Source organism: Oratosquilla oratoria, chromosome 40, assembly GCF_046742065.1.
Source record: "Oratosquilla oratoria isolate Oo_2021 chromosome 40, ASM4674206v1, whole genome shotgun sequence".
Taxonomy (NCBI): Eukaryota; Metazoa; Arthropoda; class Malacostraca; order Stomatopoda; family Squillidae; genus Oratosquilla; species Oratosquilla oratoria.
In genome coordinates, this window is record NC_134816.1 from 17,770,187 (window position 1) to 17,787,068 (window position 16,882).

General features: G+C 39.1%; 1 protein-coding gene across 1 annotated transcript in view; it reads right to left on the reverse strand.

Moving 5' to 3' along the window:
- Positions 1-1,444: 1,444 nt before the first annotated feature.
- LOC143020643 (uncharacterized) overlaps positions 1,445-16,882 on the reverse strand; it is a 101,363-nt gene continuing 85,925 nt past the window's right edge. The window contains exon 9 of the mRNA XM_076177144.1: positions 1,445-2,823. Within this exon, the coding sequence (XP_076033259.1) occupies positions 2,668-2,823 (156 nt within the window). The 3' untranslated portion in view covers positions 1,445-2,667. The remainder of the gene's footprint in view (positions 2,824-16,882) is intronic.

A 16,882-nucleotide genomic window follows, 5' to 3' on the forward strand; every position in this document is an offset into this window, starting at 1 on the left:
CACTTACCTATCTCTTCACTAACTAGTATGGCCACCCCTTCTCTCCCTCGTCCCCTCTTCACTCCTGAGAACCTCCCAAAGTCACATTTGCCCCTCCCTTTCATTTTAGTTTCATTCAAAGCCAACACATGCATCTTTCTTCTCACAAACATACTGCCTATCTCTTCCCTTTTACACTCATCTGTACCACATCCACGCACATTAAAAGACACAAACCTTAGGGTACTGGTTGGAAAACTCCCAGACTATGCCTTTACTTTTTTTAGGAATGTCCCCTGTGGGGCTACAGGTAGTAGGACTCCTAATCTCATCCCCCATCCTGCTTTTTGTCGCCTCTTACGACTCAAGTGGAGTTGGTGGTAGCATTCTTTTCCCCCACCACAGGGTAGGCAAAAAAAAGGAAATGATTCAGAGAAACGGTACAGGTCAGTAACAAGGGGTTGGGAGACAGCATAACAGAGGGACAGTCATAGTATAAAAGTGTCATTTCTCTATGAACAGAGTTTTCTTCTATCACAGACAAAATGATCTGTGGCTCTGGTCTGTAGGGGTGCCCCATATAGATCCTAAAGTATTAACTGCATGCTACTTTGCCACAATAACATGCAGCCATCACCAAACTCTCCCAGATATCTATCCAACAATGAAATCATTCTCATGACAAGCAAGAAGTACACTGGCGTGCCCACATTAAGGTCACCTTGCATTAAAACAGTGCTAATACAAATCTAGCCTGACAAAAGACACCAAATGCAGCCACCATACAAAAGATAGACCATCTTACACTATACTGTCTACAATCAATTCTTCCAGGCAGCAACATATAATTCTTTAACAAGTGACTTATGGGTTGAACTATTAACTGTGATTTCTGTGGGGCCTGTGGGGCCTGTGGGTCTCTTGCAAGACAGAGCTGGGGTGACAGATCCACTGATGTGCATACGTGTTTTTGAATGGTGTGGGTTTTGTTTAGCATATGGTATATGCTATGTGTCACAGATATCAAGATATTTATAGAGATGCAAAACATTGGTCTCTACATGTAAGTGATCTATGAGTGTTATATGTGTGTAGTCAGTGGTTATTTATACTGCCTCATTTTTTGCAATCTGTAGTTTGTGGTGTGTGGTACAGGAAACTTTATAGCAAAACATAATTTTGTTGTATACTGTGATTTACAGATCTCTGCATCCCCACCAGATGTATGACATTACACTTATCCTTAACCATATTATCAAAAGTCAGATAAATAAACTATATGTCCTTCCAACTGTTGTGCTCCAACCACTTGTTTCTGCAGAAACAAGTATTCACATTGAAAATGCAAGTTGTTTTTCATGTGTAAAGTATACATACATATAAATCTACTTTTGTAATTATAACAATAATTGTTCTGAAACTTTGTAGACATGTATGGAAATATAAGGGCAAGAAAACATAAAACTCTGAAAAAGTCTTTATTTTTAGGTGAGTAACACATCACTCAACCAGTTAAGTGTTTATTATGTTTATCTCAAGAAGCTGATGAAGTGTTGCTCACCTAATACTCTTCCAGAGCACCATACTTCTCTTCCCTTGTATCCCCATAACAATGATTGTCCCCTTGAGTTTCAGTGACTAGAAACCTGCAGCCCCACAGCAGTCTTCAATGGTCCTAAGGCCTTCCTACAGACCTCCAGGAAGAAACATTAGCCATTTGTAAGTGAGGGTCTATTTCTATGGCACCAGCTGATAGGAGAAGAAGAAGAGCAGCCACCAACTGTCAGCTTTCCTTATGTGATAAAGTGGAGGTATGATACTTGGACCTTATATCTTGGGGCTGGTCCAGAGACCTCATGCCAGCCCTTTGGGGCTCCACCTCCAAATGGAAGTGAGGGTATCGATAGGATTTGAAGCAGTGGGGATATGATTCTCTCCAACATCGGTGTCACAGGACCACCTCATCTAGGCTTCTGTTACTGGTCCGATCTATTTTTGTTATATTTCATAATTCTATGTATCTTTATGAGGAAAAATTCTAAGTTCTTTCCTAGATATTCATACTCCTTGGTCAATGGACCAAACATAGGTCTTAATTTCTGACAAAAGTGTCATGTAGATACTGTGTAGCTTTCAAATCTCACTATATGTAAAAAAAAAAAAAAAAAAAAAACAGTAAACTCTACAACTGGTTTCTGGAAAATTACAAAACTATATGGATTTGTCCCTTTTCATAACATATGACTGCCTAAAGCCCTTAATTTTAATATTCAAAATATCTTCAGTTTCTACTTACAATGATATTTAGTCTATGCTTAAATTATTTAAGAAACATAACCTCTTCATAACAAATAACAATGAGAAAAATAAAATACACATTACCATGAAATAATCTTCTTAAAGTTATTTGGCATCTTCTGAAGGCTACATGATTCCATACACAAGGATCACATGCATCATATTTATAAACAACTTTGACTAAAAGACTATCACGGTATCATATAAAATAAAAATTTATGACAGTAATTTACAGATACATATCCATACTATACATTCAAATACTTTTTTTCAGAAACAAGACATCAGTTTAAAACATTTTGTACAATCTGTACACTTGTACTTTTATGGCCTTACTGCCACTGATAGTAATGTCATTACAGCTTCCACTAAAACTTAAGCCTATTGGTATCAAAGAAAAGGTTTTGCATGACTCTGTGTGTAGTAAATCATTGCAGCAGTAAAATTGATTGTGCCAGCAAGGAAGAAGACTGGAAACCATCTGCCATGGGATGCTGTTACAAGTTCTGCAGTGACTGGACCACATAATATGCCTGGGATAGTTGCCTGTGTGAGATATGTAAATTTATTAATACAGCATCATGGTTATGGTATAATGAAACCATCAACTCATTTACTCATTAATAACTCAACATTTATTATGTGACAACTTAACTCATCTTTTCTTTTGCACCTTTACTGCAGAATAGGTTTCCCTTCACTCAATAAAATTACCTAAATGTAGCCAGAATGTATAGATCACACAATGTAGGTATTTATGAACAGGGAGTTGTGTGTACTGAGTGATCAAAATGACAAAATTGTTACAATAATAGTGTTAAATACATAAATTGGAGGGTGATAAAGGTGAAAGAAGAAAAAGTGAACCAACAAAGAGGTATCTGGAGATGACCAGAGTGGAATCTCCACTGGGGGTAATACCAAAAAGATCTAGCATGAATGAAACCCCAAAAGCAACTCAAAGGTTAGAAAATTATGTATTTTCAGGTTTTGCAAGAGAAAGTGGAATATTAAGTAGAGGTTTGGAATTGGATAGAGAACCTATGTATAAAAATGTCCTATGAAATCGGGATATAGCTGATTTGATAGAGGAACTAATGGATCTGAAAATTGAATACAGGGCAGTGTATAGAGAAATAATTCAACTCAAAAGAACTAATGACAAGGAGAACAAGGAGCTAGATGATCTGAAGAAGGAATTAAACATGGTCAGAAGTGAGATAAAAACAAAAATGAGGTTTTGAAAAAGGAAGTAAAAGAACAAATTCTTGCAGTGACTGAGAAAGACAGGAAAATTAAGGAGACTGATCTAAAAAAAAAAAAAAAGTGAAATAAAATAAAAATATTTTTTTTAAGGAAATAGTACACAAACAAGTGAAAGAAAATGCTAAATAAATGGTAATTAAAGTATTCAACCCCTTCGTTACCGACCCGTCAACCTTATGTAAACAAACGTTTCAAACCGTCCCACAATTGGCTGGAGCCTTATGTTTGTAAACACAGACACTTGCCACCACGTGGGTAGAAATAACCCAGAAAGTGAGGCCTTGAGAGCCCTCAATACACACAGCTTATAACTGTGACACATGCGTGTCACACGTAGCACACTCGGTTCCTGGCGGGCGCACTCAGCCATGACACGCAGGTGTCACAAAACACACATCCGGTACTCAAGGGGTTAAGGAAAAAGAAATTGGGTCAGAGACATATACAACCACTCCTCGTTTAACGACGACAATTGGGACCAGCGCACCGTCGTTAACCGAATTGGTCGTTAAGCGAGAGTGTATACATATACGTACATGTACTGTATGTACAATGTCCAGCAATACATGTATCTTTATTTTCGTGTATTTTCCCTCTTTTATACAGTACATTAAAGCTTTATTTACTGTTTATTTACGGTGGTTAGGTTCCTGAAATTACCGTATATGACCAAATCCGCGTATGCTGACATTCCATATTGAATACCGGGGTATTATTTTAGTTTCGACCATGGGCGCAATATAGCAATAGAAAATTAATTATTAATTTTGTAAATTAAAATGTATCAACGTAATATGCAATTTTGTAGGCGGAAATGAAAGTAAAAAATACCATGCTACAAGAAAATATGCTAATGAACGAAGTCGGTAGCATAGGATTGGGACGCCATCTTGTCGTCTGCCAACGTCTCTCACGACGACGACAACGAGGACGAGCCGGATGACATTTAATTTGCAGGTAATGATTTATCAAACACAGGTCAGGTTAGTTTAGTTTAGGTTAGACGAATTCATCATCCTTTTATTTCTTCCACATCGGCATCTATCATAACAAACATGGTGTACCATTCGTCCGACATGACTTTGTTACTTACAAAATTTGTTTTAGCACCTTTTTTTTTTTTATTTCCGCTCACAAAATTGCATATTACTTTGATACATTATAATTTACAAAATTAATAATCAATTTTCTATTGCTATATTGCACCCATGGTCGAAACTAAAAATTTACCACTACCGGTATATACTGTACCCAGGTAGTTTTTGCAGCTTGCAGGATGGTAATGTAGACCTAAGCTTCAGAACACTTTACCTCACAGCTGATATCCACTGTACAAATTCAATTATAACATCATACAAATTTGCCTCAGCCAAATTAATTATCGTACACAACGTCGTAACTTCGGGAGATTTACGTTAAACGTCTGTCATAAAGCCCGTCGTAACTCCGCGTCGTCGCTAACTGAGTAGGTCGTTAAACGAGTACCTGTATTTATATATATATATATATACATACATATACCAAAGGCTTTTTCCCCCCTCATAAGGGAGGTAGCTAAAAAAGGAGATGGGGAAAAATTGCTTAGGGCTGTGTCCAATTTTTCTCACACATACTCCCTCACACCCCATCCCCCCACCCATTCCACCTCATGGATCACAACATCATCCATATACAACCATTCCCCATTCACCCGTCTTCTGTCCTCTCCCACCCTTCTTCAACAGACATTCCCCTCTTCCCTAAAGCCCCTTTCACCCCATCCATCCATCTCATCCTAGGTTGCCCCCTCATGTTCACTCATTCCATATCTGCTTTCCACACCTCTTTTACTAATCTTTCTTCATTCATTCTTTCCATGTGTCCAAACCATCCCAATTCTCTTTCATCCACCCTATCTCCCAACTCCCTTTCCACCCCTGTTCTCCTCCTCACCCCCTCATTTCTCACTCTATCCAGCCTCGTAACCCCTATCATACTTCTCAGACACCTCATCTCAAACACACATGATAATAATTATGAAAAGATGAAAAGTGAAGAAACAAATATAAATTAATAGAGGTAGGCAAAGTTGGTGAAAATATAAAAAAATCAAACATAATGGAAATTAAAAACCAAATGAAAGACAAAGAAAACCAAAAAATACTATTTAAAGAAATAGTCAAAGAACAAATGAATGAAAGTACAAAGGACACGGTGATAGGAGTAATAAAGAAAAAAAAAGAGATTGGGTAAGAGACATAATAGAAAAAAAAAAAAAAAAAAAATGTAATCTATGGTATCAAAGAGACACATGGCCTAATATGGTTCCAAAGGGAAAAAGAGAAGAATATAGTAACAGAGATACTAAAAGAAATATAGTAGGAGCCACAAGGACTTGAAATGGGAATAGAAGAAATCTACAGGATGGGAAAATATTCTGAAGAGAAAAATAGACCTTTCAAAGTAAAACTTAATTCACAGAGGATATCAGATGAAATATTAACAAACCTAGGAAAACTAGCAAAATGTAAAAACTACAAAAATTTATGGAGTGATGAGGAAAAATATAAAAGAAAAAACACTTAAAGAGGAAGCTAAGGAAAAGAATGAGAAAAGAACAGAAAACAAAAGGAAGGAGTTTTTTTTAGAGTGATGGACTTAAGACTGAGGAAATGGATACACACACAAAGGCTTTTTCCCCTTTACAAGGGAGGTAGCCAAAAAGGAAAAGGCATAAAATCATTCCCACCCATTCCATCCCTGAATACACTCCACACCCCTCCACCCTCCCTCTCATCTTAGCACCTCCTGAATGACGGGTCATCCCTGCATCTTGTCCACTGCCCTGGGTCAGAAGCAGTGTCGCAAGACACAGCACATCCACAGCAAGGCTGCTTTATCAAATCGGCGACCCCCCCTCTCTGTCCCCCCATGCATAAAGGAGAAGACGGGGAGAAATCCCTTCGGGCTGCGTCAAAATTTGCTCACACATACTACCTCAACCCCCATCCCCCCCGCCCATTCCACCTCATGTATCACAATATCATCCATATACAACCATTCTCCATTCACCCGTCTTCTGTCCTCTCCCGTCCTTCCTCAACAGACATTCTTCCCCAAAGCCCCCTTCACCCCATCCATCCACCTCATCCTAGGACGTCCCCTCATGTTCACTCCCCCCACATCTGCCTTCCATACCTCTTTTACTAGTCTTTCTTCACTCATTCTTTCCATGTGTCCAAACCATCCTAATACTCTTTCATCAACCCTATCTCCCAACCCCCTTTCCACCCCTGTTCTCCTCCTCACCTCCTCATTTCTCACTCTATCCAGCCTAGTAACCCCCATCATACTTCTCAGACACCTCATCTCAAACACATTCAAACTCCTTCTCTCTTCCTCTCTTATGTTCCATGTTTCTGCCCCATACAGTGCTGTTGGCACAATCACTCCTTCATATAGTCTCCTTAGCATCCATTCCCAAATTTCTATTCCTCATTACACTTTTTAATCCACCAAGGCATTTACTCGCTTCTCTCAATCTACATTCTACCTCCACCTTCACTCCACCTTTTCCTGCCACATTTGCACCCAAGTATCTAAAACTATCCACTTCCTTCAGACGCTCTCCCTTAATGCTCACTTCCAGACTACTGCCACTTTCACCCCCTTGTACATCTCATCACCTTACTTTTACCCACATTTATCTTCAGCTTTCTTCTATCACACACTCTCCCAAACTCTGTCACCAACTTCCTCAATCCCTCCTCTGATCCTGCCACAAGCGCAGTGTCATACATAAGGGAAAAGGAAATGCAGGAGCAAGAAGAAAAGGAAAAAAGACAGATTGATATCAGGAATAGATGCATTGAATGACTATCTGGAACAAGAAAAACCAGATATAATGGGGATTGTGGAGACAAAATATAGGCCAAGGATTATATAATTGTTGGTTCAGAAATAAAGAAACAAAGTAGGGTGGGGGAGTCATGTTGCTAACCAAGAAAGGTCTAAGTGCAACAAAAATCATGGAAGGAGAGAACAATGTGGAGTTGATTATGATAAGAGTTGAGGATAGAGATATGAAAAATAGAAAGTATGCAGTGATTTATGTCCCACCTAAAACTCACACATGGAATGAAAGTGAACACTCCAAAATGCTGGAAGACATAAGAAAAACACTAAATGAAATACTAAAGAAGGAAATCTGGTAATTATGGGTGATTTTAAATTGAAAGAAATATGGTGGGAAGAAATGACTGTGAAAGGTGGAGAAGATAACTGGGGAAACATATTACGGGAAATGACCATTGATTACACATTGACACAATGGGTCAAGGAAAATACCAAATACAGTAAAAGCTCTCTTATCCGGCATCACTGGGACCAAAGGCATGCCGGATACTCGAAAATTCTGGATACTTGAAGGGGTTGCTAAAGTAGGTGAAGGGGTTTAGAAATATGTCTACAATCATCCCCTTTACTCACTATTAATGTCAGTTAATATATAGTATCACATACCGTAACATAAACAAAGCATCACAAGATTGCAGCGTCACCACCTCACTCGCCAACATACAATTCATCACTAAACACTAACCTTCTCTGTACTCTTCTGAAGGGGTTACTAAAATAAGTGAAGGGTTACAAAACACTATGTCTACAATCAACTCATTCTATTTACTATTAACAACATATAACATAACATAAAAAAGTACAGAAACAAACAAAACCACCTCACTCGCCAACATCCAATTTATCACTCCAGTTTATCACTATCCTCTGTATTTGTTTGCTGCTCTTTCTTTCACTTAAAACCTACTTTAAAATAGTTTTTTATGTCAGCTTGTTTGCAGCTCTTTCCTCTTTGCAATAAAAATTCATTCTGAATGCAGTGAAGAGACATAACATCTCGGGTGGACATATAGCTGCACTGCTCTGTGAAACTGACACAGACAGTGGTGCACTCTGGTGACGGCGGGAACAATTAAAGCCTCGCACAGGAAATCTTATTGATTTGTATTGATTTCATATACATTTTTAAAGATTTTAATGCTCGGAAAAAACATGCCAGATACTTGAATTTGCTGGATACCTGAATGTAAGAGGGCTTTTACTGTATAGAAATAATGATGAACCCTCAAGATTGGATTTGATATTCACATCAGTTCCTGAAATTCTGGATAAAATCAAATACAGGACACCAATTGGAAAAAGTGATTGCATACTACTAGAACTTGAATTAAATGGAGAAACAAATATAGAAATTAACAAGAAACACAGAAAAGGAAGACTAATGTATAACAAAACAGATTTTGGGAAACTTAGAAAATTCTTTCATGAAGCAAATTAGGAAAAATTTAATAATGAAGAAACAAAGGTGGATGAGAAATGGACAATTTGGAAGGAAATCTATAATGAAAGAGTGGATAAGTACCTAGACAAAAACAGGAAAGGGTATATAAAATCCTGGTATAATAAAAAGTGCAGTGAGGCAAAAGACAAGAGATAAAGCCTGGAAAAGATGGACAAAGGAAAAAAAATCTGAGAAATGGAAAATATACACCAAACTAAGAAATGAATATGTAAAAATATGTAGAGAAGAATAGAGAAATTATGAAAAGGACATAATAGACAAATGTAAAGATCAACACAAATTATTTATAGATATGTAAACGGCAAACTAAAAAATAAACAGGAAATACTTAAATTACATCAAGGTAACAGAGAATACACAGAATATATAGAAATGGCGGATATTATGAACAAACTTTTCAAATCTGTATTCACCAAAGAGGAAAAAAATCTACAAAACTGGGATCAAAGAATTGAAGTAAGATTTCCTCCAATGAAGAAATTAAACATTACTCAGAATGAAATAAAGAATCAATTATTAAAGGTTGACAGTAACAAGTCACACGGCCCAGACAGATTTGCAAACTGGATACTAAAGGAATGTATAGACAAACTAACAGGAAAATTATACAAAATAATTGAATGCTCAAAGAAGGAAAACTACCAAGAGACTGGAAAAATGGCAATATAGTGGCAATATATAAGGGGGGAAATAAGGAAGACCCAACAAATTATAGACCAGTGTCCCTAACAAGTACAATAGTTATAATTTGTTAGAGAATCATCAAAGATGGATGGACAAAATATCTGGAGGAGAATCATATATTGAACCTGAGGCAATTTGTATTCAGACAGGGAATTTCATGTACCACTAATTTCATTTGTTTCTATTCAAGATAGATATATTGCAAGAAAGGGATGGCTAGGCAGACTACGCCTTCCTGGACCTACAAAAAGGCATTTGATAAGGTACCACACAGAAAATTGCTATATAAACTGGAAACAATAGGAGGCATACATGGAAAACTATTGAATTGGATGGAGGCTTCCTACATGGAAGAAAAATGAGAGTAGTGCTCAGAGACAAATATTCAAAATGGGAAGAAATGAGTAGTGGCATTCCACAGGTGTCAGTACTAGCACCAGCCTGTTGCTAAGCCACTTGTCACCAAGAAGCAGAAAGCCAGAAGGATTGAATTTGCCAAGAAATACTCTCACTGGACTGAGGACGACTGGCTTGACGTTTTGTGGTCTGACGAGGCCACCTTCAGTGTCACCTGTAACCGTGGTGCAAAGTTGTACCGGCGACATGGAAGTGACCCGCTTGACCCTCGGTACGTCAAGGGTACTGTCAAATTCCCTGATACTTTAATGGTGTGGGGCTGTTTCAGCGGCAAGGGCTTGGGGTCATTAGTAGTGTTACCCAAGAACTTAAAAGTGAACCAAAACGTGTACTTGGAGCTTCTGTGTGAAAATTTACCTGAATCATTTGAAAAAACAGGTGCCACAGTTTTTCAGCAGGACGGTGCCCCCTGCCACACTGCTAAATCCATCACTACTTGGCTCAACGACTGTGAAGTGAACTTTATAAAGGACTGGCCAGGTAATAGCCCTGATTTGAACCCAATTGAAAATTTGTGGCACATTATAAAGAAGAGGTTACAAGGCAAAGACGTCAGCTCTATACCCAAGCTCGAGGCAGCCATTCAGGCAATCTGGAATCATTTGGAGCCTACAACCCTCCACAATCTAGCTGCTTCACTTCCACGTCGTCTTGAGGCTGTGTTAAAGCGCAAAGGACTCCCAACCAAGTATTAGGTGAGTAAAAATCCAATAAATATAATGATTAATTACATTTTTGTGCATTTTTGTTTAGATTCGCTGAGGCGCCGCGAACTTTTGTCGAGCACTGTATATGCAAATGACACGGATGAAGGTATTGAATGTTACATGAACTGCTTTGCGGTTGACGCAAAGTTATTAAAGAGAATAAACTCCAAAATAGACTGTGACCCATTACAGAATGATCTGAACAAAGTCTCAGAATGGAGCAAGAGATGGGAAATAGAATTCAACATCAAGAAGTGCAGTATAATTGAATTTGGGAAAAGCAAGAATAGAATATCAGGACAGTATAAAATTGACAGAAAAGAAGCAAATAAAGTAAATTCTGAAAGGGACCTAGGATAAACATATAAATAAAATAGTCAAAGAAACATGCAATTTGTTGAGATCAATAAAGGTGGCCTTTAAATACCTGGATAAGGAAATGATCAAGAAAATATTACAAACACTGATAAGGCCAAAACTGGAATATGCAGTGCTGATATGGTCACCCAGTACAAAAAAATATGTATAAGAAAATTAGAAAGAATACAAAGAGCAATGACAAAGATGGTCCCAACACTTTCAAACCTGACATATGAACAAATACTGGCCAAACTGTAATTGCCAACCCTGGAACAAAGAAGAGAACGAGGGGACCTACTAACCATCTACAGAATTATGAAAGGAAAAGAATGCCTTGATAGAGAGGACTTATTAACTACTTCCATACGGTGACGCCTACGTAGGCGGCATGAGGAGCAAGTGGGTACTTGATGATGCTGACGTCGCCATCTTGATTATATTTATTGTAGTCGTACCAACGTAATTTCCATTCTCTCTAAACTGGCTTCATCAATTTTCTATGGTTATCAAAATACACGGGTGAAAAAGAACGAACGATTGAGCACTGACTTTATTTTTTATAATGTGATTATTATGATGCAACATCACACGTCGGGCAGCTAATGCTGCTAGACGTGCGATATGCCCCGGAGTGAAGAGGTTAAAGTGGGAAAGAGGAAAAACAAAAGGACATATCTTACCACAAAAATCTGATCTACACAACCTCTACCTGTCCTAAACCCACACTGTTCCTCACCAATTACTCCCTCTGCTTGTCTCCTAATCTTCTCAATCAAGATCCTCCCATAAGCCTTTCCAACTACACTCAACAAGCTAATCCCTCTTAAACTACTACATTCACATTTGTCCCCTTTTCCCTTGTAAAGTGAAACTATTTTGTTTATTCCAATCCATTTGAATAATAATGTGGAGATCAGAAGGTACTATTGAATGAATGTAGTGATAATGTGATTCCATTCTATCTTATAAATGTGAGTCTATTACTTTAATAAACTGGAGAATCATATTGCATTTAATGAGGATATATAAATTTTATGCTCAATATATGAAAGTAATTATATATATCTTTGTCTATCCTAAGCATTAGATGTGTGTTTATGTAATTAATACACTAATGATAAACAACTTGTCCATTCACCATTAAGAGAGGAGGCAGTGCTATTAATGTTAAATGTTGTCCTCCCAAATCTCTTATTAATTCACTTGTTATAGGTGGAGGTGAGTTGTGACATAATTTACCTTCCACCAGAAAATTATCTGATATTCCCCCACTCTCTCCCCTTAGAACATGTACATCCTTAACTCTTCCTATTATACTCCTATCTACCACTACATAGTCCATTAATGCTCTATCTACCACCCTCTCCCATGTGTACTTATGCTTGACTTTTTTCTTAAACACTGTGCTATCATCAACTCTCTTTCTAGACACATCTCCATCAACTCTCTACTATGATTCTTTCCTGGAACTCCATATTTCCCAACCACTCCATTTATTGGTTCATTTCCTACCCTAGCATTAAGGTCTCCCAATACTACTACATTGATATTTCTCCCTAATCCCTCTATGCACTCATTTAAATCTATCCAAAAAGCCTCCCTTTCTTCTACACTCTTCTCACTACCAGGCCCATATGCACTTACAAAAACCCACATCTCCTTTCCCAGTTTCACCTTCATCCACATTAACCTTGAAGAAACCTCCTTCCACTCCACTACATGTTTACCTATCTCTTCACTTACTAGTATAGCCACCCCTTCTCTCCCTTGTCCTCTCTTCACTCCTGAGAACCTCCCAACTACACTCCCAAACTCACACTTGCCCCTCCCTCTCAACTTAGTTTCACTCAAAGCCAACACATCCATCTTTCTTCTCACAAACATACTGCCTATCTCTTCCCTTTTACTCTCATCTATACTACATCCACGCACACCAGTACCTTTGGGTACTGGTTGGAAAACTCCTAGACCCTCTTATGCCTTTACTTTTTTTAGGGATGTCCCCTGTGGGGCTACAGGTAGAAGAATGCCTAGTCCTAATCCCTATCCTGTTTTTGTCGCTTCATACAATTCAAGTGGGAAGACTTGGTGGCAGCATTCTATCCCCCACCACAGGGTAGGCAAAAAGAGAAAATGAATATTCAAAGAAATGATACAGGACAGTAACAAGGAGTTGGGGGACAACATAACGGAGGGACAGTCGCAGTATAATAACAGATAAAATGATGTGTGGCTCTGGTCTGTAGGGGCACCCCATATAGATCCTAAAGTATCAACTGCATGTTACTTTCCTACTTTAACATGCAGCCAATAACCCAGACGGGTACTGGGTACATATATCAAAGGATTTTTTCCCCCTTACACAGGAGGTAGCCAAAAGACAAAGGCATAGAAAATGCTCCCACCCATTCCATTCCCTACATATTCCACTCTCCTCTACCCTCTTCCCTCTTATCTTGGCTCCTCCTGGATGATGGGTCATCCCTGCATCTTGTCCACTGCCCTGGGTCAAAAGCAGTGTAACAAGACACAGCACATCCACAGCAAGGCCACTTCATTAATTTGGCAACACCCCTCACTGTCCCTTCATGCAGAAAAGGAGATAGGGAGAAATCCCTTCGGGCTGCATCTATTTATTTCTCACACATACGCCCTTACCCCCCATCACCCATCCACTCCCCCTCATGCATCATAGTATCATCAATACACAACCATTATCCATTCACACCTATCTTCTGTCCTTCCTCAACAGACATTCTCCTTTCCAAATACCCTTTTAACCCCATCCATCCATCTCATCCTAGGATGCCCCCTCATGTTCACTCCTTCCACCTCTGCCTTCCACACCTCTTTTACTAGTCTTTCTTCACTCATTCTTTCCATGTGTCTAAACCATCCTAATATTCTTTCATCAACCATATATCCCAACTCCCTTTCCACCCCTGTTCTCCTCCTCACCTCCTCATTTTCACTCTATCTAGCCTAGTAGCCCCTATCATACTTCTCAGGCATTTCATCTCAAACACATTCAAACTCCTTCTCTCTTCCTATTTTATGTTCCATGTTTCTGCCCCATACAGTGCTGTTGGCACAATCACTCCCAGTACAAAAAAGAATATAAGAAAATTAGAATACAAAGAGCAATGACAAAGTTGGTCCCAACATTTTCAAACCTGACATTTGAACAAATACTGGCCAAACTGGAATTGCTAGCCCTGGAACAAAGAAGAGAATGAGGGGACTTACTAACCATCTACAGAATTATGAAAGGAAAAGAATGCCTTGATAGAGAGGACTTATTAAAGTGGGAAAGAGGAAAAACAAAAGGACATGCAATGAAATTCAAAAAGGATAACTACAGAAGAGACCTGAAAAAGAACAGCTTCCCACACAGAGTGAGAGATACAGGGTCTAACAGATAAATCCGTACAAACTTTGAAGAGGTTTTAACCCCTTCCATACGGTGCCGCACACGTAGGCGTCATGGGGAGCGAGTGTATTTGCGAGGCTGCCATATCGGCGTCTTGATTATATTTATTGTAGTCGCCCCTCCATAATGACATTCTTTCTAATTCTTTTGTAATCGCATTTTCTATGGTTATCAAAATTCACGGGTGAAGAGAGAACGATCGATATAAGCGGTGACTATATTTTATGATGCGAGTATTATTACGACACATCGTACGGCTGGCATTGGCTGCTGCCACCGAGATCTAAGTCTATGACGCCTACGTGTGCGGCACCGTATGGAAGGGGTTAAGCACTTAAAAAGTAACATATGGCAATCCTGATTGTTTCCAGATACTTCCATTTGTCTAATAATTTAGCCAGTTGTATACTAGCACCGGTGCAATAAACATTAAGCAATGGAACAAGCCAAATGTTCAGCCATATGCGAACTTCGTCGCGCGGGTCACACTCCTAGCGCCATAATAAGGATGCTAAAATACTCCAGACAAACTGTTTATGATGTTTGTAAACGTTTTGATGAGACCGGCGAAGACCAACGAGCTGCTCACAAGCCCAGAAGGGGCAGAATTCTAACACCTCGCTTTTTAGCTGGTCTCAAGAGAAGTGTCAATGCAAATCCAGCCTTACCATTATCGACATTGGCAAAGAAGAGAGGTGTCAGCACAATGACAATTCACAGAGCATTAAAGAAATTGGGATTAACCTCATTCTCACAAGGAAAAAGACATCTTTTGACACGAAAAATGAAAGAAATCCGCTTGACCAGGTGCCAAAAGCTGTTGAACTGGATGAAGTCGAATGGCTCAGTCATCAAGTTTTTTTCCGACGAGAAGATTTTCACGGTTGATGCGACTTTCAATAAGCAGAATGATCGCTGGATAGCCTCCTCATCCTCAGAGGTTCAACACAAGACAACGACGAAGAAACCAGCAAGTGTCATGGTGCTCTGTGTGGTGTCAACTGAGGGGGATGTCTTCACTCACTTCAACAACAAGGAGAAAGTCAATGCCGTTGTCTATTGCAAAGTTCTAATAGAGAAAATAATACTGTGGATGAAAGATAAGGCTAGTGGCAACCAGTTTGTCTTCCAACAAGACTCGGCTCCAGCCCACACAGCGAAGAGGACCACCAACCTTCTCGAAGGGTCAAATGTGCAGTTCTGGAACAAAGAGTTGTGGCCCTCAAATTCGCCAGACCTAAACCCTTTAGATTATTATTTTTGGGCGTGAATTGAGGCCAAGGCATGTGACAAGCCACACAGAAGTATAACAACCCTGAAGACAGACATCAAGAAGGCTGTAGGTTCATTATCAAAGTCTGAGATCATCAACGCTGTATCCAAGTTTCGTAAACGCGTCGAAAGCGTCATAACAGCTGAAGGTGGTTACATTGAATGAAATCATTGTTCTTATTGCCTTTTCTAAATATACTGAAAATTTCATAACTCTGTTTATTATAACCCAAGATATTAATCTTAAAACATGTGATAAGAAGTACGGATTTATCTGTTAGACCCTGTATATGGAATAAATTGGATGACAAACTAGTGTGTGCAAACACAATGCAAGAATTTAAGAACAAACTTGATCTTGCGAGATACAAAAACAGGTCACCACGAGCATAGCTCCCCTTCCCATATAATACAACTAGGTAAATACAATCTCCTCTTAGCATCCATTCCCAAATGTCTATTTCTCATTACACTTTTTAATCCACCAAGGCATTTAATCGCTTCTCTCAATCTACATTGTACCTCCACCTCCACTTCTCCCTTTCCTGCCACATTCACATCCAGTATCTAAAACTATCCACTTCTTCCAGTCTCTCTCCCTTAACCACTTCCATACGGTGACGCCTACGTAGGCGTCATGAGGAGCAAGTGGGTACGCGATGATGACGACGTTGGCGTCTTGATTATATTTATTGTAGTCGTACCTACGTAACCTCCATTCTCTCTAAATTGGCTTCATCATATTTTCTATGGTTATCAAAATTCACGGGTGAAAGAGAACAAACGATTGAGCACGGACTTTATTTTTTATAATGCGATTATTATGACGCAACATCACACGTCGGGCAGCTAATGCTGCCAGACGTGCGATGTGCCCCGGAGTGAAGAAGTTAATACTCACTTCCAGCCTCCTGCCACTCTCTCCCCTTGTACATCTCATCACCTTACTTTTACCCACATTTATCTTTAACTTCCTTCTTTCACACACCTTCCCAAACTCTGTCACTAAATTTCTCAATCCCTCCCCTGATCCTGCTACAAGCACAGTGTGGTCAGCAAACAACAACTGGCTTGTCTCCCACTTTTCTCCATTTTCTTTAACCCTTCGATTCG